The sequence below is a fragment of the Saccoglossus kowalevskii genome, chromosome 19, assembly GCF_978046115.1.
Source record: "Saccoglossus kowalevskii chromosome 19, keSacKowa6.1, whole genome shotgun sequence".
Classification (NCBI taxonomy): Eukaryota; Metazoa; Hemichordata; class Enteropneusta; family Harrimaniidae; genus Saccoglossus; species Saccoglossus kowalevskii.
The window spans coordinates 11,309,583-11,332,229 of NC_140659.1; the positions used below are offsets into that span (position 1 = coordinate 11,309,583).

At 36.8% G+C, this 22,647-nt stretch overlaps 1 protein-coding gene across 1 annotated transcript; it reads left to right on the forward strand.

Moving 5' to 3' along the window:
• Positions 1-251: 251 nt before the first annotated feature.
• Positions 252-15,538, forward strand: LOC144349231 (tachykinin-like peptides receptor 99D). Its single transcript, XM_078007885.1, has 4 exons — positions 252-644; positions 10,028-10,429; positions 10,837-11,040; positions 15,404-15,538. Exons 1-4 carry the CDS (start codon positions 252-254, stop codon positions 15,536-15,538), a joined length of 1,134 nt encoding a protein of 377 aa, XP_077864011.1.
• The last annotated feature ends 7,109 nt before the right edge of the window (positions 15,539-22,647 follow it).

Genomic DNA, 22,647 nt, shown 5'->3' on the forward strand with positions numbered 1-22,647 from the left:
GGCCGAAGTGCCAACACGTAGTTATTATTATAAGCATATTATTTACATTAATTATAATCGCCCAAAACAAAGAATATTCGAGCTTGCAATCAACTATTCCACGCACAGCGTGTGTATATTATTATTAGATGTTGATAGTGGTACATTCTTGTAAACAGTATTGCCTTATTATACGCCGTTACAACAACGTAGAATAGCCTGGGACAAGACTTTTTTCGCATGTCAACAAGTTCTAGTACGCGCCTGCTGAAATGATATCCTATGAAAAATTGAAAGAAATGTTCAATCTTACAGATCACGATTTGTTCGTCTTGTACGACATGTACGAAGACGAAGGGAATTCGTCGTACAATTATGATGATTACGAATATGAAGACTTGGAGATGTCCAAAAATTGGCAAACGGCGTTGACAGTTGCCTTTTCGATCACAATAGTGTTATCTGTAACGGGGAATGCTATAGTAATAGCAGTACTGCTATGCGGTAAATCGTGCAAAAATGATCTAAATGCATACTTGCTGAATCTTGCTGTGGCTGATTTGACGATGACAATTTTTTCTATGTCATTTACTTTCACGACAATCATGTATGGTCATTGGATTTTCGGACAACTGATGTGCCCCGTGACACTCTTCACTCTTCAGGTATGTAGATACTAACATGCATCGACAGTTATGTTGTAAATCGCCGGGACAATGACGCTGGTATCTCCATTTTTGTCAGATACAAACAGCTTGCCTAACAACTGAGAATGTATTGCCTTCTTAGATCGCATTGCGTTCAAATCAATCACATTCATTATATATCGGCGCCATTTATTATATGAGCGTATCAAGATTCCTTGATAAAACTAGTATTATTTTTCACTATTACAAATTTTATTTCAGTAATTTCCCGCAACCTTTCATAAACGAAATGAATATGAGAATGCATATTTTTGCGACAGTCATAAAACATAGAAGTGTTTCTTAAAATAGCATAAAATGTATACTACCTCTGGTCACATGCACCATTGTTCTAAGCACTTATACTTCGTATTCAAATTCGTAAACCTTCACGTGGAGGCTTACTAATTTGCATAGGAATTTAGATGACAACACAATAATATGCAGCACACGTAATTTAGTGCAAATCGCACCTGTTTTAATATGTACAATTTGCAAACTCTTATCACATAACAAAGAATGAAAAATTGTTACAATATGGCATTAACTTCAGTTTAAATTGTAGTTTAGATTGATATCGGCTTTCCGCGTCTTTGGACGGCTCATCGTAGTTTACAAGGTTTCGTCGGTGGTTGCAGCGTATCACATACCACTTCCCTTGCGGGGGTGACCGTTTCCTTCGTCTTCACTGAATTGAAATGGTACACAGCGCGTGTATTCCTATCTTGATATCATAAGTAATATGCCAAGCTGCGTAGATGTACTTTGTTATTATCTTAAATACAAGATGTAGTTTATACATTTATTTTTAGTACGGTATATAAAATTCATAGGCGGTATATAAAAGCAAAAAGGTCGGACATTATGACTGTAATTGATAATTATATTTTTATAGCGATGATAAATACACGGGTATTTTTTATTTATTTTTATATTGATAGTTTATACTACAATATGTTTTATGTAAACACATAACATATTGAAAACAGAGAGAAAGTATTGATATAGATAACTGTAAGGGTCGAGTAGATTTATATTTCAATTGTAGATCTACTCAAACCAGTACAATTACATATTTATACCACACAATAGCAATGACAAGAACAATTTTAAAATCAACATTGCTTCTTTTGTTTTTACTATGTCATGTCTGATTGGTTGGTGTGTTGTACAGTGCATTCAGTGCACGGCTCCTATTGGCTAATACGATGACCTTGACACGCTGACAGGTTCGTCGACTTTTCACGTGCTGCTAACATACGCGTACAAGCCATTTCGGCTCTGTCAGCGAACTTTTATACAGAAATTTCTGGAACGGGTTATATGAAATTGAATTCATCTATTGGCAAAGCATAAACGAAAGATATATTTATGTTTTTAATTTGCTGTTATAATACGGATATCGTGAGTTTGATTTTAACTTAACCCAGAAAACATATTGTGAAAATCATTAGATTTCATTTTTCCTAACATGAATCTACTCAGTTGTGCAACAAAAATTAAATATCTTGGAGTAAATAAAACAAGGCAAGATATTAGTGAATTTTAAACCATTTGCAAAATATTTTGTCAAGATATATGACAAGAATATAAACTAGCCTGATTCTAAAGCAACTTATATTGTATCAGTAATTGTTTGCAATCAGATTAACATTGCTGAGAGAGCATGAGTAAAAATGATCTGCGATTTAGGCTCTAAGAGCTACCTTCATCTGGTGACTAGAATATAGCTGAATTCGGTAGGACATACTAGTATGTCGTACCCATTTTATCTTGAGTGATATTCGGCGGTTAATGACATTTAAAGGGGGAGATTCGTCACCTATGCATGCGGCAGTCAGCCACAGCGTTAAGGATCGGTTTACAGCCTGTCAAAACTGTTCACCGGAGTATCGGTAGCATCTCTGTAGTTATCGATTTGTAGCTGTGGCTAGCACGTAATTGATTATTTGAACGTAGCTAGAAAAGTCCAAGGGCGATAGGCAAACGTGTTGGATCAGTGATACATTTTGTTTTGAAAAATTTCTGAAATAATGTAAATGTAAAGTAAGTGTACTAGTTACACGCCCTTGGTTTCACGGGTAACAAGGTATATTACTATATTACAGTTAGTAAAATAATAATTAATAATAATAATATACGTAATTACTATACACACAAACTGAACACTGTGCCGTTAATACCTGTATTTAATTTCTTCGCCGATTTGACACGCAAGTTTCATCTATTTCAGTATTTAACAGCGCCGCCACCGACGAAGAACTATTTCGCGCGCTTCCACTTCACGATTGCGTGCGCGTCTGTGTTCCGCTATAAAGGAGAAATTCCGCTAAAGTAATATAAAATATACGGGGTATGACACAGGGCATTCCATTTTCGGACACACTGCGTACCATGGTTGTAACAAGTGGTATTCAGATACCGTAGTTTCATATATTTAACCTTTGACATGATTATGATAATGTTGTACGCATGCGTAGTATTGTGTTGCTCTTGAACGGCATGGCCGACACTCAGTAAAGTGTAGTTGTTTACCGACGCAACAAAGACACTGTTCACGTTGTACTCCGTTTTCGTCAAAGATCTATCTAAAATAAGCGATCTTGGAACATGGTGTCAGAAGTGGTGGACTGGAAAAGAACTGGAAATTAAAAGACAGAGAAAGAAACAGTTTGCAGATCGCCGTCCGTTCGATAGTAATGCGCGTGAATATGGCATGGTAATAGAAAACGGCAGAGAAAAACAAAAAAACTGAGTAAACTAGCCTTATACAAAACAGGCCTGATTGGCGAGGTACGGTAGCCCAGAACAGCAATCATTGTGCAAGAAAATACAGTGTCCCAGAAGTACAATCACATATTCACAGAAAGTTGCATTCCAGCAATTTTGAAGTAATTCTTGATACAGTTGAAAGTATTAATGCATTGTGGAACACCTTAGAGCACCAGGGAATCTGACCTGGACCTCACTAAATGCATACAGACATGCAAAGCTGCAGAAATATCCAAAGAGCAGATTAAAACATTAGAGGCCCCAGCAATGGTTATGGCAGTGAAACAGCAGCAACATAGATTCAATAAGCCGCAGTGGAAACAAGCACAAGACACAGTTACTTGCAAATACTGTGGAACAAAACACGAGAGGAGCAAAGAGAAATGCCCAGCATATGGCAAGAAATGTCTCTACTGCAGGAAGATGAATCATTTCGCTAAATGTTGTTTGAAAAGAAACCAAAGGCAGAAAAAGGTTCACTGTTTGGCAGAAAATATGGAAGACAACAGTGACGATGACAATTATGAAGAAATTCAGTCAAAAACATTAGCTGAAAGTGAAGAGGTGAACAAGGTAACAGAAAGCCCTTACACGAAACAAGTGTTTGCTACAATGAATATAGACAAACACCCTGTGAAGTTTCAACTAGATTTGGGAACAACATGCAACATAATTCCTAAATAATGCTAAAGCCAGATCAATGATTATGAAATCACGGATTCTGGAAAATTACTGATCATGTACAACAAAGCAACATTGAAGCCATTGGGATATACCAAAGTGAAAATGGTAAACCCGAGAAATGGAAAAAAGTATTTAGCACCATTTGTAGTCATGGATGATAAGCAAAGTACCCCACTGCTCGGAAGCAGAGCAATACAGCAAATGGGTTTAGTAAAGATCAACTATGACCAGATACACGCAGTAAATGACAAAAGTGAAGAAAGTCAGACGCAAGCAGTGGTGACTAATCAGGATGTACAGCCAATTACACCAGCACAACTTCTAAATGAATATCCCGACGTTTTTGAAGGAACTGGATTACTTGAAGGGAAGTACCATTTGAAAATAGACCCAAATGTGAAGCCAGTTGTACATGCACCCAGGTCCAATGAAGAAGAAACTGGATGAGCTTGTGAATGAGAACATTTTAGCTCAAGTAACAAAACCTACACCATGGGTTTCAAGCTTAGTTGCAGTCGTGAGACCAGACAAAATTAGAATCTGCATAGATCCCAGAGACCTGAATACTGCCCTCCAGAGAAGTCATTATCCAATGCCAACCATAGATGATATACTGCCCGATTTGGATAATGCAAAGGTGTTCACTGTATTGGATGCCAAGAATGGATTTTGGCACATAGAACTTAATGAAGAGAGCTCTTATCTGACCACCTTCAACACACCTTTTGGCCACTACCATTGGTTACGAATGCCCTTTGGTATTTCAAGGGCACCAGAGGAATACCAACGTCGGCAAGACCAAGATATTGAGGGTCTTCCAGGAGTAAATTCCAGAGTGGACGACATATTGACCTATGGAGTTGGAGATATGATTGAACAAGCCACTGCAGATCATGACATCAAGTTGAAAGCCTTGATGGAACGGTGCAGAGAGCATAACTTGAAACTCAACAAAGAGAAAATCAAGCTCAGATTAAGCGAAGTTCCATATATTGGACACATCATCTCAGAAAAAGGACTCCTACCAGATCCGAAGAAGGTTGACGCAGTGAGACAAATGGAAAATCCTGAAGATGTGGCGGGAGTACAGAGATTCATAGGCTTTGTAAACTACCTAAGCAAATTCATACCAAAACTAAGTGAAGAATGCAAACTACTTAGAGATCTAACGCTGAAAGGAACTGAGTGGTGTTGGTTGGAGATACACGACAGAGAGGTCAAAGTACAGTCTGATCATAAGCCTTTGGAAGTTATCATAAAGAAACCACTGCATAGCACACCAAAGCGATTACAGAGAATGTTACTAAGATTGCAACGATATGACATTAACTTAGTATACCACCCAGGGAAGAAAATGTATCTGGCTGACACACTGAGCCGAGCATATTTGACAGATCAGCCACCAAAAAATCTGCAAGTGGAAATAGAGTCAGTAAACATGGTACAGAGTCTGCCCCTCTCACAACCAAGATGTCAGGACATCAACACACACACAGAAAGCGATCAGAGCCTACAGCTCTTGAAAAGTATGATTCAAAATGAGTTTCCAGAAACCAAGGCTGAGATGCCAATAGCACTAACACCATATTTCCAGGTTCGACATGAACTCAGTGTCCAAGATGGCGTAGTATTCAGAGGAGAGCGATCTATAATCCCCAAGTCACTTAGACATGACATGCTCAAACTTGTCCATTCATCACCTCTTGGAACAGAGGGATGTCTCCGAAGAGCAAGAGAATGCTTATATTGGCCTGGAATGAATGCAGAAATCAAAGACTACATTGACAAATGTGACGTGTGTCATACGTTTGGAACGCGACAACAAAAGGAGACTTTGATCACACACTAGGTCCCAGTCAGACCATGGGCCAAAGTTGGAATTGACCAATTCGTATTTGATGGAAATGACTACCTGGTCACAGTAGATTATTTCTCCAACTTTTGGGAAGTAAACTACCTACCCAACACAGACACAAAGACCATCATCAGAAAGCTCAAAGCTCACTTTGCCCGTCATGGAATACCAGACATTTGTATTTCAGACAACGGACCACAGGATCTTTAAACACATTACATCATCCCCAAGATATCCACAAAGTAATGGGAAAGTAGAAAATGCTCTGAAATCAGCAAAGAGCATAATGAGAAAATCCAAACTAGCAGGAACAGACCCATACCTCGGAATACTAGACTTCAGAAACACACCAAGGCATGACTACAAGGCCAGTACAACGTCTGATGAATAGGCGAACCAAAACATTATTACCCATCACTGACAAACTCCTCAACCCAGCAATTAACCAGAGAATGAGTCAGGAAATAAAGAAGAACAAGTATAGACAAGCATATTACTACAACAAGGATGCCAAAGACCTACCAACACTTAACCAAGGAGATACTGTGAGAATGATGCCTTACAACAAATCAGATAAAGTATGGAAAAAAACACAAGTAGATCGCCAGGTCAACATAAGATCATTTGAAGTGACAACAGAAGAAGGCAGAACATATCGCAGAAACCGCAGACACCTGCGGAAGACATCAGAAACATACCATCCAAACACAAGTGATGTCTACTCAGAAATTTCCCGACCACCACAAGTGAGAGAAAATCAGCAGAAACATGCGGATTTACCAGTGAATCATGACCAATCAGAGATTAAGACACGATCAGGTAGAAATGTTAGAAAACCTGCATATCTGAAAGACTATATCGAAAATTAACTCTCAGTTCTAAGAACATTAGTTTTGAGATTCAGTAAAAACACTAGTTTTGAGATTCAGTAAAAACACTAGTTTTGAGATTCAGTAAGAACACTAGTTTGAGATTTAGTAAGAACACTAGTTTTGAGATTTAGTAAGAACACTAGTTTGAGATTTAGTAAGAACACTAGTTTTGAGATTCAGTAAGAACACTAGTTTGAGATTTAGTAAGAACACTAGTTTTGAGATTCCGTAAAACACTAGTTTTGAGATTCAGTAAGAACACTAGTTTTGAGATTCAGTAAAAACACTAGTTTTGAGATTCAGTAAGAACACTAGTTTGAAATTTAGTAAGAACACTAGTTTTGAGATTTAGTAAGAACACTAGTTTTGAGATTCCGTAAAACTCTAGTTTTGAGATTTAGTAAGAACACTAGTTTTGAGATTCCGTAAAACACTAGTTTTGAGATTCAGTAAGAACACTAGTTTTGAGATTCAGTAAGAACACTAGTTTGAGATTTAGTAAGAACACTAGTTTTGAGATTCAGTAAGAACACTGGTTTTGAGATTCAGTAAGAACACAAGTTTTGAGATTCAGTAAGAACACTAGTTTTGAGATTCAGTAAGAACACTAGTTTGAGATTTAGTAAGAACACTAGTTTTGAGATTCCGTAAAACACTAGTTTTGAGATTCAGTAAGAACACTAGTTTTGAGATTCAGTAAGAACACTAGTTTGAGATTTAGTAAGAACACTAGTTTTGAGATTCAGTAAGAACACTAGTTTTGAGATTCAGTAAGAACACTAGATTTGGGATTCAGTAGGAATATTATAACCTTACAAGAATATTGACTTATTTCTTACCGACGTAACAAAGACACTGTTCACGTTGTACTCGCTTCCGTTTTCTTCCAATATCTATCTAAAATAAGCGATCTTGGAACAATTGTGTGACGGTCGAACACCAATTGTTCATGTACATACCGAAAAATTTGCTTGATCGAGCATATTTTTCAAGGTATCACACTGACGTCGTGGTACAAATATTGTTCAAAATCAGAGTCACCTGGGGAGTTGCTTGGTTGTGGTACTACAACGGTATATCGTTTTTATCGTCAGTAAGATAATTTTTTCCCCGTCATCGAACTAAGTTTTAATATGTACAGAACGGCAGCTAGGCAGCATAAAGTGTGACCGCACAGCAGAGATTATTGGAGTTTTGGGGTAATACTGCAAATACTAGATATTGAGTCCAGATTAGTGATTAAAATAATTTAAGAAGGTTTGTACTGTGTTTTATAAACGGCAAAGTACACTATAATGCGAAGAAGAACATGGTACACGTAAACAATTGAACGAGCATTGCATGACAAATTGCAGGTCACGTGTTCTATATGGCGAACACCTATTGGTCATTTTGAGATGTATCATACCGAGCTCCGCACAGTTCGATACGTTACTTATCATCACTGCACAAAGCAGCTTTGCATAGAACTCATTTGCATATACCCTGTCGGTTAACAAAGTTATGCGTAAGTCACTCGGTTACTTTAATCAGTTTAATAAAACTTTTCACGCCCTGACTCCGAATAAACTGTTCAGTTATTTTGAGTAAATTATTCATGAAAAGAGTGCAATTCTTTTCTACATACCAAAGCATTCGATTGTACAATAAATGACTAACATTATAAACTTACTAGAATCTTAGTGATCTATAGCTGTTAGACGCAGAAAATCGAACCCGTTCAAGCCAGAAGTATTGAAATAATCACCAGAATAAAAGATGAACGGAAATGTTGGGAAACCCTTTTCAGTGAAATTGGTCTTCAATGTTTCTTTCCCAACTATACTTGTTAACGGAACGTTTTTTCTTCCCTGTTTTAAGGTATCACATGTGCCATTTTACTACAATAACATTACCTTGCAAAACACACACCGCGATAAAATGGTTCGTATTTACCTTTTACTGTAGTTTGACATTTATAAATAGTTCGGATATCACACACGTTTTTTTCCACGTTTTGTAGTACGTATTCAGATGTAACAACTACGAGAAAATGGCGGTGCGTAGTGAGGTGTTTGGCCACAAATTTGAAGACTGCCTGTGGCAGAGGTACTATTGCGTAAAGCGCAAAGACATATGGGAAGGAGATTGGTGTCATACATATATATGAAGAGCGGGTTAAGAGCGTCCCACATTCGAACGTTTTCAAAAAGCTCGCGACGATGTCTTGTACTAACCACAGAGAGTTGGACAAACTTATGTATTTTAATAAATTATTAAATAATAAAATGTTGTATAACTTTTCTTTTACCCCCCCCCCCTTTCCTGGTATCGATTTCAAGTAATCACTGATCTTTGTTTATACCACTCTTTCCTTCATCACAACTTTGTTACGTGCTAATGTTATATGCAAATGTTAACGCGCGATGTAGGTACACCCTATTATAGTAAAATATCCCAAGGGTTGAAACGCGCCTGGACTGTGGCATAAAATCACGCATTCGAACCTTTCAAAGTTCGTTTTCCTTACATATATGGTATCTGTAATGACATGGATGGCATTAGAAAGTGACATAATTGCATTTTCACTTGAATATTTGTCAAATTAAAACTCATTGCGATCGAGCGACATGGCAGGAGCACAGCCGTAAAGCCGGAAACCGGATGTTGCGATATTTGACCTCTATCGCGAAGAATGACTCATATATTGTTGTGTCACATGATCAGAAGTAAACAATTTCCCCATGAGTTGTGCTGCTGCTATTTCGATTACTTTCATTAGAAAGATCTCGAAGAGCAACGCGAACGACATTTGAAGTAGAAAACATTTTACAGAAGAGTCACTGGTTCATTGAAGTTGCGTCGCGTCGGAGATTACACTCGCCGGATTTAAATTTCGCGCACAGCATTTCTTGTTTATTAATGCATCTCATGAACAAATTAAATGCCCACCGGCTTTACAGTTGTGCTCATGCCACAGTCCTGGCGCGTTTCAACCCTTGGGATATTTTACTATAATAGGGTGTGTCTGCATGGCGCGTTAAAATTTGCATATAACATTAGCGCGTAACAAAGTTGTATTACATTTTCCAATTAACAGTTTTTTTGTTGTATTATTATTATATTTACGTGGATGTTATAATCGGATAACAGGCATGCAGTGCAATCACTGATACACAAAATGTATATTAATCCTGTAGGTAACCGTATGTGTCAGTATATATACGTTGACTGCTATAGGAATCGATCGATATTACGCAATAGTGTACCCTTTAAAAATACGCGCCTCGAAATACAGAAATGTTATTATAATAATGGTAATATGGGTGGTATCAATAGTATCCGGGATAGTGCAGCTGGTGTTGGGAAAAACAAAGAAATTCTACTGGGATGGACAATTCTTATACTCGTGCAGTGAGAGATGGCCAACTGAGACGTCTTCTGCTATCTACGAAGTATTTGTTATGTGTGTTACGTATTTCCTCCCCCTACTGGTTCTATGCTATACATACATCACTGTTGGGTTCAAGCTGTGGGGACGAAAGTTGCCAGGCAACGCAGATGAAGCAAGAGACATTTCAAACCAAAGGTCAAAGCGAAAAGTAAGATCTCGTTTATATATTGTTCATACTATGCACATGTTTGCAATACATTTATTGATCAATTATTTTTCGATGGCTATTATTACATTACGGTTATTCCTGCTCTAACGTTTACCGAATTCCATACATACCACCGTTTATACACTGTATAGCCCCGCCCTAACACCGAAATGGTTAATTCAATTGATTTTTAAGTAAAATTGCTATGGCTAGTTAAGACATTTCGAAGAATTATCCGTACCGTCTCTGTACATCAATAAAATCAGATACGTCACACAGTTTTTGAGTTACAGCTAGAAGAAAACATGCTTGTTACAGGAAGGCAAAAGGCAAACGATGTCGTATATGTTCTTGCTATGTCTCCGTTACTTAACGATTCTTGCAAATTAACCAAATTCGTTCGACAGGTTATTAAAATGTTAGTGGTGTTGCTTCTGATGTTTGCATTGTGTTGGATGCCTCTACACGTGTTCAATATCATACAGCGTTTACATAGAGATCTCAAGCAACAGGATACCATTCGAGGAGTCAATGCCGTGTTACTGTGGATTGCAATGTCAAACACATTTGTTAATCCTTTCATCTACTGTTTTATGAATGAGAAATTTAGGGTGAGTATATAAACACTCACGCCACAGTCCCTCCATCTCCAGTATGGAAACGGCTATTGCATTAGGTGTGAATTGGCCTCCTTCCCTGAAAAAGGCGCGTCGCTGGAATTCGGGCTTTTTCACATAATTTTCGCAACAAATTCTCATACTTTTACCCAGAAATGTTTCGTTTTTGACATTTGGGGTGATTGAAATGAACTATATTTTAGCGATAGAGGGACTGTGCTCACACACACTTATTTAGGAGCCACTGGAATTGATTTGCATCATGAAATTTGACCACAGGATACACTGCATCACTTGTTAAATCAAAGTAACCTCCATGTCTCTACATACACTAGGAAAAACGGTGATATCCAATGTACACATGAGTTATATTCCACCTCATACATACCCTGTAATATATATGTTAATGAATACAGCTATGAATATTAATGCTCGTTCTGAACATTACTGTGTTTTATATGCTTTGTGTACCATTGTTGTGAATACTATGTAGGAATGGCATAATGCAATGCACTGTTACTAGCGAAGCTATATTATAAAAAAAAAAACAGTCGCATGTGTTGTAACGAAATGATGCCCAAAGTTGTATTTTCATAGATTATTTTATCACTGAATTTCATTTTTAGAACGATATGCGGTTCATGATATGCTCTCGTCGATCAACGAGAAATGGTAGGCAGTATACAAATATTACCCGAGTAAACAGGTTACGGCGACGAACAACGAGAGAACCATTTTCATCGTTCTCAACTTCCAGCTTAAGACAACTTCTAACCACCTGCAATAAACATTCAAAGACGGAGTCTAAGAAGAATATGAATAATACCACACAGGGAAAAAATAAAAAGATTCCGGCTACCATCAAAACGGTATAGATATTTTGTGTGTTGTAACAGCCAGGTTGGCCTATCACTCATCGGTATAGTGATAATATGTAAATTTAACGTTTACTGTGTAAATATGATATATCATCGTGCGAATCGCACGTGCGTGATCGTGTTAGGAAAAGCTGTATTTCACTGCAGTTAAATTGAGTCATTTGATTGGGCGCGCCAAGGAGCTGGCGCCACCAATCAGCGTTGCAGTATCATAAATATGAACGTTTTGGGTCATCTCAGATTAAAACAAGGGTGACGTGTAGGCCTTGCGCTGATTCACCGATAGTCAAGAACAGAAGGTCTATATTCGTTGACACGTTTCCAAAATGTGTTATTCAAACATTGAAAATTGTTTGTGGGCAAGTGAATGAAGACGATGAAATGTCTAAATATTTGTGCAATCCGTGTTTTTGTAAACAGACAAAACTGTTGAAACTGATAACAAATCGACTTGCCCGATCCGGTTTCGTTGCAAAAAAACATCATTTCCATCAGATGCAGCACTAAGCGCTTTTCTTTGACAGTCAGTAAACTCGTCCACAGAGCAAAAGACTAGCAAAACATTTTTAATTTTACCAAAGACACTCTTCTTTTGTGTCTTTGATTTTACCATGGACTTACTAACTAAATGATGTCGTTTCTTTCATGAGTTCTAATTGGGTAATGCAAATGAGCCCAAGTGAATCTTATAATCGTTTGAGGGCGTGCGACATATAGTAAATCGTGGTGAAATCTGCCAAGGGTTAATGTTGAGGCTTCGGCTGAATAAATGGTCCTTGGCTGCCGAAGATGATGATGATTTATAAGCAATGGTCCAATTTATTAATCATGTATGACTAAATCAAATTTGTGCCTGGAACCCATGTAGACCTTCAAATACATTTGTATTTGGCTGGTAAGGGACCATAACTGAGTTATCCTAATTCGAATACCCCAGTTGTGGCTGTGGTTATTAAAACAATATATTAAGAGATCTTTTGAACACAACGTAACATATCCAGTTACCTGAATAAACTATAAAGTGCTCTTAAAATATCTAACTCTTGACTAAAAGTAGCAAATCTAGCGAACGTCACTGAGTGTGTGGTCAAAGAATGGGTGGCTGGGGTGGTGGAATTAATATTATCCAAACAATTTACTGCAATAAAAAATATACTTACATTTCTGTGGCATCTGCCTTGGCGAGAAGTGACATCAAACAACGCACCTCCAGGAGCGACGTCACTCTACGCATTTCAGCACTGTTGATGGCGCACTAAGGCTAACTATTTGTCTGAAGAAGGAACGCAACTGGCTAAATATTTGCGTTCGAATAAACGACAATGTTATTAACAATATCATAACCCTTGAATACATCTCCAGTTATTCTTAAACTATTGACTAAAAGTAGCAAATCAAGTATGTTGAACAAATCACAAATTTAACATCACTGAGTGTGAGACCAAATCATGACACCAGACACGCATTGTGCTAACCCCACACAAAGACAATTACATAACACACAGGGTTGAGATAAGGGCTGCCCATGCTGGCTCAACCATGACATTTGGGAAACAACTACTGCCAATGCTAGTACTTTGACTAACATTTCCCATTTTGACGGGTGTACAGCTTAAATGCATCTGATTCCCATCTTCCCAGACTCCAAATTTGTGCATCAGACAAACCTGAGCTTGTTGCTTCTGATGCAGCCTCTAGAATGATATTGTGACAGAGATTTGATCACTGGCAACCAAGAAGATAGCATTGTCAACAACAGCACGTGCGTTTTGAATTGAAGTACGCCCTCACAAATGATATGAATAAATTCTAAAATTGCCACCACGATGCTGTCAAGGAAGATAATGATAATGCCGAATGAATAAACGACAACGACGACCGAACTCACAGGCTTCTAATTATGAACAGGCATGCTTTGACTATTATGACAGGCATCATGCCCAGTCATTATTACCATCATCGTACGGCGTTTTCTTTCTATCAGTAAATTATTAAATTACAAGGTGTGTAGCATCCTGTCATCAGCACAACTCTACCAGGTGAATTCACTTCTCTTTTTACAGCGGTCGTTGACCCCTATCTGCCAATGCTAGAATAGAAAGTTATATAATACTTCGAATTGATATGGCTAATATGATGAGATAACAGCCCACAATAAGGCGCTTTCTAAACATCATGAACGCAATAATAATATTGACATAAAAAAATATATTCAGTCGTGCTGCAAGCTAATTATTAATTGCGTCATTAACCGTTTTACTCATTTACGCTTATTCCTGTGATCACGTGACTTTTTATTTGCATAAATTAAACAAATGGCATATTTTTCAAATTTTGAAACAAGATCTTTGTTATGGTATATAACATGTATGAGTAAAATGTATGTTTCAGTCTGTGTACTGAGGTCAAACAATTGAACCAGCGAACATATGCTAACCTTTTAATTAGTTTAAGCCATTGAAGATATAAGATGCATGAAGCAAAAATAGCGCCACCTGCGACCAATACTATTAACCAGCTGTGTTCATTGAAACTCAAAGGGTTAGGCCAATGTTAGATTAACCATCACGTAAACAGATTTGTTATCAAACTAATATTCTTAATTAGTTATTTCAAATACTATTGTTATAGCATAAGAGTTTCGCATGTGTGGGATATTTTTACATTTGTCTCCCTTCTCTGCTGTCATTGCAGTGAGCGTATATTGTTTAAAATTGATGTGAATCTGAAATTCACAGGTCATAAATAGCCATAATTGATACCAAAATATATTCGTGATCCCGTTACCAAATTTCATGTTGTTACGTTGTTTAAATCAGAAACAAATCAATTCAAAGGCAGGGAATTAGCGGCGCTGATCACAAATTCTATACATAGACGATGGCTTCTAAACCTACTACTACGGAAAGTGATCATCTAATTCACACGTACGTAATATAGCTAGCTCAGCCTTTAATCTGCAATTCATGAATTCAACAGATTAATAGTTGATAACAAATTAGGCTTCATATTCTCATGCGTTATATAACATATATCAAACTATGTCAATAACAACGCCATCAACGAATGACGAAATGCAGAAAAAAACAACAAAAGGGCGCGCGATGACGACGCTCGTGTCGCTCTCCAGTTGATAAATTCTTCCATATACTGTGTTCATCAAAAACTCAACTACTCAGTACACGAATATGATTTTGCTGTATTCTTTGCATCAACATTATTGAACGAACAGTGCTTATTATATACGCTAATTGAACAACCGCATTTCACTAATGTTTGTCTCGACGCCCAAACTTGTTTGTCGGTGCTTTCAATTACAAAGTTATGTTGGGTTACTGAGAATTCAAAAGTAACTGCATGCTCGTTATAAAGTAATGACAATCTCGATTTAAGTTTATGTATAAAACGCCACACACAAAGATATTAAATAAAGTAAAATAATTACCATTATCATGTGATCAACTGTGATATCTACATAGTATGGTGTCTTATTGTTAGGCGGCGGTGTTATTCGTCGGTATTTATTCCACACCACGTGTTGTCCAGAGATGGCGATGATACAGTTGATTACATCGCATTCTGAAGGTAATGTTGCAGATAAATTATGGATTTAGTAATTTTAACATAAACTTTACTCAGGAAAGCTCAGTGAGCTGGTGCAAGTAAATTACTACTTATTTTCGTTTCTAAAGTCGAAACATGCAAACAATCCTTATGGTCCGAATCCATGTTCTGAAATCAGAACATACATAAGTATCAAATCGGTCATATTATTTATCAATTCATTACTATAAATTCACACTGGTCCTTGTTTTTGTTTTATACATTGAAAATTCTACTATGCCAATACATTATTCATACGTAGATTATATACATCGCAATTTAATTAAAAAAAGATTGCATTCTTTGTGCGTGGATTGCATTTGACTACACTTGGTGCGAAATGAATGTTCCCCTGTACTATTGAAATAACCACAGGTGATTTTTAGACCTACCGTAAGAAATATACAGCCTCAAACCTTCCAGCTAGTGTTGTTATCAATGCTTTCATTATGCCTGCCAAACAGTACACACATATTTACCTGGCACACGCACAAAGATGAATATAATAAGAATGCACTCGTAATTCTAACAACAAAACAAACACTGTGCACGCGCTGTACAATATTGTTTATTTTTGCAGATCAAATGAATAAAAAAAACGTATCTGTAAGGGACTTTATCTCCATCAGTTCAATTTCACCGGCTTTGGCAAATTATTGGTTCTAATTAGAGGGCCTAGCGAATTCCAGTGTATTTTTATGTAAATAACACACCCAGCCAACGTCGCATAGGGAAATTTACAAGTGCATGAACACAGAACAAATGACTGACAAAAATCGGAAAAAAACAATACACAAAAACAAAACAAATACGTTACACAACTTTGAAATTCAAACAAAAAAAAGAGAAAGATATATATTAGATTTTTATAGTACAATGTTTCAAATAGAAAAAACCGTTAGGTTCGGAGTTAATTAACGACTCGCCTTTAATGAAGGGTGTAAAATGTGCCACTGAATTAATATGTCGTATCAAGACCGCTCAGAAACCAGTACTTATATCACAGCACTCGTGTGTATAATTTCATTTCAATCAAATTGGCGTTAGTAATAGCGGAAATTGCACAAAACTTAATAATCTGGAATGCAAATGAATCAATTTATTACTTTACGGGGTTTACGGTGGATGTGATGGTATGTATAATTACCAGTATTTTGCAGTGCAAAACGTGACTGGCTCGCACTTCCCTAAACTAAATTCCAGAAAAGCATACCAAGATGCTATAGCACTGCAAACACGCTATATCGCAAGAAAGGACACTGTAAAGGGCTAAAGGTTATATTTCAACAGTATAAGAATAAGGACAGTAAATAAAAACTGTTGGTTATCCGAATTCTTAGAAATATGTTAGGTTATTTGCTAAATATCCTGCAATAGAATCCAATAAAAATATTCTGACACTAATGAAGTAATCCTCTGCTTGAAGTTTATTATATTGTCTTCAGGTTTCTATTCTTTCCAAAAATCAGGGCTGAAAAAACAACTATTCGCATACGCGTGTACGCTCACATACGAAGACACGAGAGCGCGCGCGTGCGGCAATAACCTTATATATGTGGCACTTGAATAATGCGGTCAATAAGGCAATGCTCCCGATAAGCCAAACATCACACCAAGTTGAACAGCGCCCTCGTTTTGCATATATTTATCATTTAATAACATCGTATTGCCAATGTTGAAACGGGACAAAGCTAGCTTATTTACCTTAACCGCGAATGGCCGCCAAAATCTCGATGAGTGCGAGAGAGACTCGCGATGAGTGTTTGCCGCTCCACCCTCTCACAACCAATAATGTTGTGGGTGCAAAGCAAGTAGCATGATTTACCGATCTGCACCTTTGTGACGTATGAAGCGTGGTGTGCAATAACCGAAAGGTCGATGATGTCGATAGTTAATTACGTGAAGACTTAACTAGCATTGTAACGGCAAAGAACATATATAAATGAATGAGGAGCGAGACACGTGAAGAGGTGTATAATGATCGATTAGCGTCTGCGTAGACTCCCAGGCTGTGAAACCAGTACACTGTTAGATGAGCGTGAAGAAATCCCTCTGGGAAATAAAAAAAGGGCGGATACTGCCTTTCTTTTTTTCTTTAGCGACATCCCCTCATAAATGAAGATAGATATGGATGTCAATATTAGACAGTAAATTTGATTGGATATTAAATTTGATTCCCTCAGTATTCCTACGGTATTATAATTAAACCGTCTCCAGAAACATCGTCAAGTTAACATTCTTGAAGGGAATTATAAGATTGCTAGGATTCGAGTGCAATTACTTTGGATGTTTCTCATGAATGAACATTAATCCTTTTCTCGTAATAACAAAGTTTATATTGGTCTATTAACCATAAACTTCCACAAATCGTAATATTATGTGATACAATTAAAGATTAACTTAGGTGTGAACAGTCGTTAATGTTCAGGAATAATTGTATTTCTTGTGCAGATTTTGTTTATCATTATTGACTATATTATGTACGTTTTATTACCGATCAGTTACCCCCATTATAACTTTGCTAGACGTTCTTCAAAACTATAGAAGCTGATACATTAGGTCTATTGTAATTCATTGGCTTTGCTGATATAGAGTAAACATTCATGTGATGAATTCTAATGTGACTAACTTATTGAATATCACTTCAATAAAAGCGATCGAGTATGACATTTCCATGTCAACTCGGAATATGGCTGGCGTGTTCATCCACAGGAACTGAATAATACATACGTAATATGTACTCCCAAGAAAAGAAACTCAATCAAATATTTCTTTTCTCCGTATTTCTGAGTAGAGTGTAACTGAGCGCACGAATACCAAGGTAATGAGGGATTACTTGTAGGTATAAGTGGCTTTCTCTATGGACAGTATGTAATATGATAGACTAACACGAGACATTCGCGAATCTCAACTGCACGTCAATGTATTCTATTTATCGGAAGAATATGAATAAAAGGGGTTTAGTCGTATTAGGATTTCACAGCTGAGACCGCTAACTCGGTATATATAACGCACTGACACGAACGAGTTTTATTCAATTCGTGGTCAACCCTGTGCCTTGACAATGTCGTAACAGGCGAATTATGCACACGCTTTCTCATTAAGATTTTACGCGTGCTGATCTATTTAAATGACATCAAGTAGAAGAAGATTAACATGACGTAATTGATTACACATGCGAGTTTGAATGCATTAAATCACCCTACAATATAAATTAAACCAATTTGGAAAGAAGATAAAAAAAAGGTCGTCACAATTGTCTGAAGACATGAAGGACGAGTTTCTGTTCCACGGCATATCAGAGTGTAATCAGTCTCAGGGAGCAAACACGCTTCAAATCGACACAACATTTAAATATCATTATGGTATAATAAAAACATTAATTTTCAGAAGTTAATTTGTCATAGTAATGTCCCTAATCTATATCGTAACACACCTAAAGTGACACCTCCGTTTATCCAGAATCCGATGGTTCGTTTGACATTTCCAGATCACCATGGCTACGCGTATAAGTACTTGACATGGATATTTGAAACATGCCATTTTATCAGACCTCAGATTAGTATTGCTAGTTTTATTACAGTTTTTTTTTTTAATTCTTGGTATACAGCTTTCTATTTTAAAACTCTCCCTTTGAGCTTTTTAAAGTTTTAAAACAGATGGGATTTTTGTGAGGCTATGCTCAATTCTCAGGCAGCTTCAATTCTGAACTGGTATGAGTTGATGATGACGTAAATCGAAGCCGAGTAGCATGAGTATTCCATGCACTGCGCCTTACTGTCATTAAATTCGTATCAACTTCCCTCGCCTTCCTCAGCTTGCCGAGTATTTTAATTCCAATACAACTCCTAATCCTACGTCTGTCAAAGTTAACAAAAGTGTATCTTGATAAATGGCATAGGGCAAAAAAAACAAGACTTAAGGGTTCGTGTTTACCCCTAAATGATTACTAACACAATTTTGAGATAAATTCAAATGATTTGAAAAAAACAACAATTTTCAGATTTAAAACTTAGGTTGTTTGTTGTCGTTGCTCATTAGATAACGGAAGGTCATGGTCAATTGGACACCCAAACATCATACACATACCGCAACACGTACATGACGAAAAAAATGTGGCGGGATTGATTTTCTAATTTTCTTATTTTTTTATCATATAGGTTAAAATGTCCATAACATTTTAGCAAGGTATATTATATAAATCTCAAATAACAATTAACAATAACAATAACGAATCATCTAGACAATTAAAATACAAATTTAAAATTTTAAGAAAAAAAAACATTTTTTAAATTAATTCTCAGAATATTAAAATTCTACTATTGGTCTATAACCTTGCTATGCCAACACATGGAAAATCCTTAAATCCTTTAAAACTATTATAAATAAGGATTAATGTAAATAAACACCAACTGAACGTAATAACAGTGTAATGTATTTGCCCTTCGACTGGGACAATAACGACACATGAACACGAGATGGCTGCTTTATGGTTCTCAACTTTTTATTACGCATGCGCACAATAGTAAAACAAAATAAAAACTATTACATAATACAGACAGCGTCTATTCAACGTTTAAGTCATATATTTGGGGGAAACTGAAACTAAATAACTGCAAGCTTGATTAAAAACAAAATTACACTTAAAACGCAACATAAACAAACCTGTCATCCCCTGTCTAACGTAGAACATTCGACTAATTTTCATTCTGCTTTATTCAATTCTATTTTAATCCCAAATACTCCCGCTCACCAACCAAAATGCAATCTCTATCTTCCAACTGAACTAGGAAAACTGGCCCAGGTTTCGACTTTAATTCTACTTAGCAGTAAGATCTAATCACTCGTGTCTGTTCGTCCAGTGGTCGTAGTTTGGCAACTCTATGTTTCAGTGAGCTAAAAGTTGATATGAGCCTGTTCCTCTCAACCACATAGATCGTGCACATTCATTATCCGTCAATAGAGAACGCACCACCAAGCCTATCAATCAAATGTTGGCTCTTTTTTATGTGCCTTCTTCTAGCGTGAGCTGTGTATTATTGAATTTAACAATTGCCGTGCTCTCAAGGCTCTATAATGTTACTATCCCCGCTTCTAAGATCTCGTCAATCATCATTCTAGCGTTCGACGTACATTGCATAGACGTATGAGTGTCAGCGTGGTGTCATTGACATGAGAGTCACCCCTAATTATAAAACGTGTTTTTTTTCCACTTGGATTACACAGTATTCCGGTACATTGATGTAATGTATAACAATAACTCGTCGCTGTTTACTCCGTTCACCCGCATATTATCAGGCATGCTGGGAATGGAAACGTGAATGACAGCTACCAGTAGGACGATTTCTGAATCCGATGCTTTGATGCTTGTTTACAAAAACACTCGCACGAATGTCTAGAATAAACTCATTAAACACGGTCATTTAACCCCAGCGTGTGTACTCCATCTACACTATGTATTGGTATTTTCTTTGTATATTCATACCGCCATGTGTGTAATTTCAGGTTGTGCTTGTATTATTCTGAATATTCGTGTGAAAATGACTCCAAGCCGTACTACTAAAATCTATAGTAGTTTCGAAGAAAACTTCGAAGGCCATTGCAATTACTATGACTGCTTAAATTAACTGAGGAAACTACGACAGATGTTGAAGTCATTGACATACTGCGAATTTAAATGCAAGTTCTAATTTATTACATCATTGCGAAGAGATCGCAGAGAGTACTTATGAAAATAGCAAAACACACAACATTTCAGTGATATTAATATTTTCGTGTTGATTTATTGATATCAATACCAAATTATATATTAAATAAATATTTTTAACGAGAATTCAATTAAGAAATAACAGTAATTAAATCTATTTCTGGCATTACGTTGTCCGTGCACGTCCGTTACGCAATTCCTATTCGTTTTTATTCCCTTCTTCTCGTAAACAGTATATTCGTGCTCTCAAATACGGCGAGCAACTGTAGTTAGGTCCAAAATTATGCCTCGAATCACGTGTGACAGTATATTTATCTTTCACATTTTAGTTCTAATTTTTCGTTTGAATTGTTGTCACTTTGCAAATTATATTTTGCCGTTCGCGATCTGTGGCGTATGGGTAAAATTTAGACTCGTGTATTTGTTGGCATATAACTGGAATGATCCAGACCGAAAACAAAACAAAATGGCGGGATGTAATTTTGTTAGGGTTGAAAATAATAACATCGATAGAGCAAAATATCACTTCGGACTATCAATGGCTAATCAACTGATTATCTTATTAATTACACAGCCGAATTTATGCCCCATTTTATTTTGGCCAAATCGATTCACATTGTGTGTAATATTGTCTCAGGTGTGCTCCATTTCCTGTCCCATATCACATTGATGTTTTTATTGTGTTTTCTTATCCCGGAATCTTTCAGAATATTGTTGCTTGAATTGAAAACTTTCGGCACTTTATTCAAGCATGTTATGATGCTTATTATAGAGTTGTTGTATTTTATACCAGAATATGACTACGTTCATATGTGCTCGAGTCGCTAATGTGGCTACGTTCATTCTAGATTAAGGATAATTTTATTCCAGTATATGGTAATGTCAGTTCTAGACTATTGGTACATTTATCCCAAAATATGGTCACATTCATTCTGGAATAGTAGTACTTTCATTCCAAAATATGTTTACTTTCAAGAATAGTAATACGTTGTAGAATATTCTACCATGCTTACCGAAATGTACATATCTTCCTCGAACGAAACCCATTCAAGGCAGATAATGAGGACACAGGAGATCGTGATATCTTGGCAGTTTCTAACAGAATGCCTAAATAAAATATATAACTCGGCCCATGATGTGTTCGTTCTCCTCCACTAAGCACCGCTGACGCGGTCTCCATTAAAAACAGACATAACCTGGCTTATGGGAGGTCTCTGATCAATTTGGTTAAGTTCTCTGCATGTATTCACATTGCATTCGCATATTACTGACTGTGTTAAGTAGTGGATTGTGCCGACTGATAACACATGTATGTCTCATTGTAGATAAGATTAACTAGAATATTGTGCAGATATTACTTCATTGTCGTGTCTCTTAAAGTAGAAAAGATTCTACGCCCACGTATTTCGGTAT

Excerpts from the sequence above, each read along its gene's own strand:
- LOC144349231 (XM_078007885.1), top strand. The coding sequence starts at position 252 with ATGATATCCTATGAAAAATTGAAAGAAATGTTCAATCTTACAGATCAC. Across the intron at positions 10,430-10,836 it reads ACCAAAGGTCAAAGCGAAAA|GTTATTAAAATGTTAGTGGT; the intron begins GTAAGATCTCGT and ends TTCGTTCGACAG. Across the intron at positions 11,041-15,403 it reads TTATGAATGAGAAATTTAGG|TATGGTGTCTTATTGTTAGG; the intron begins GTGAGTATATAA and ends ATATCTACATAG.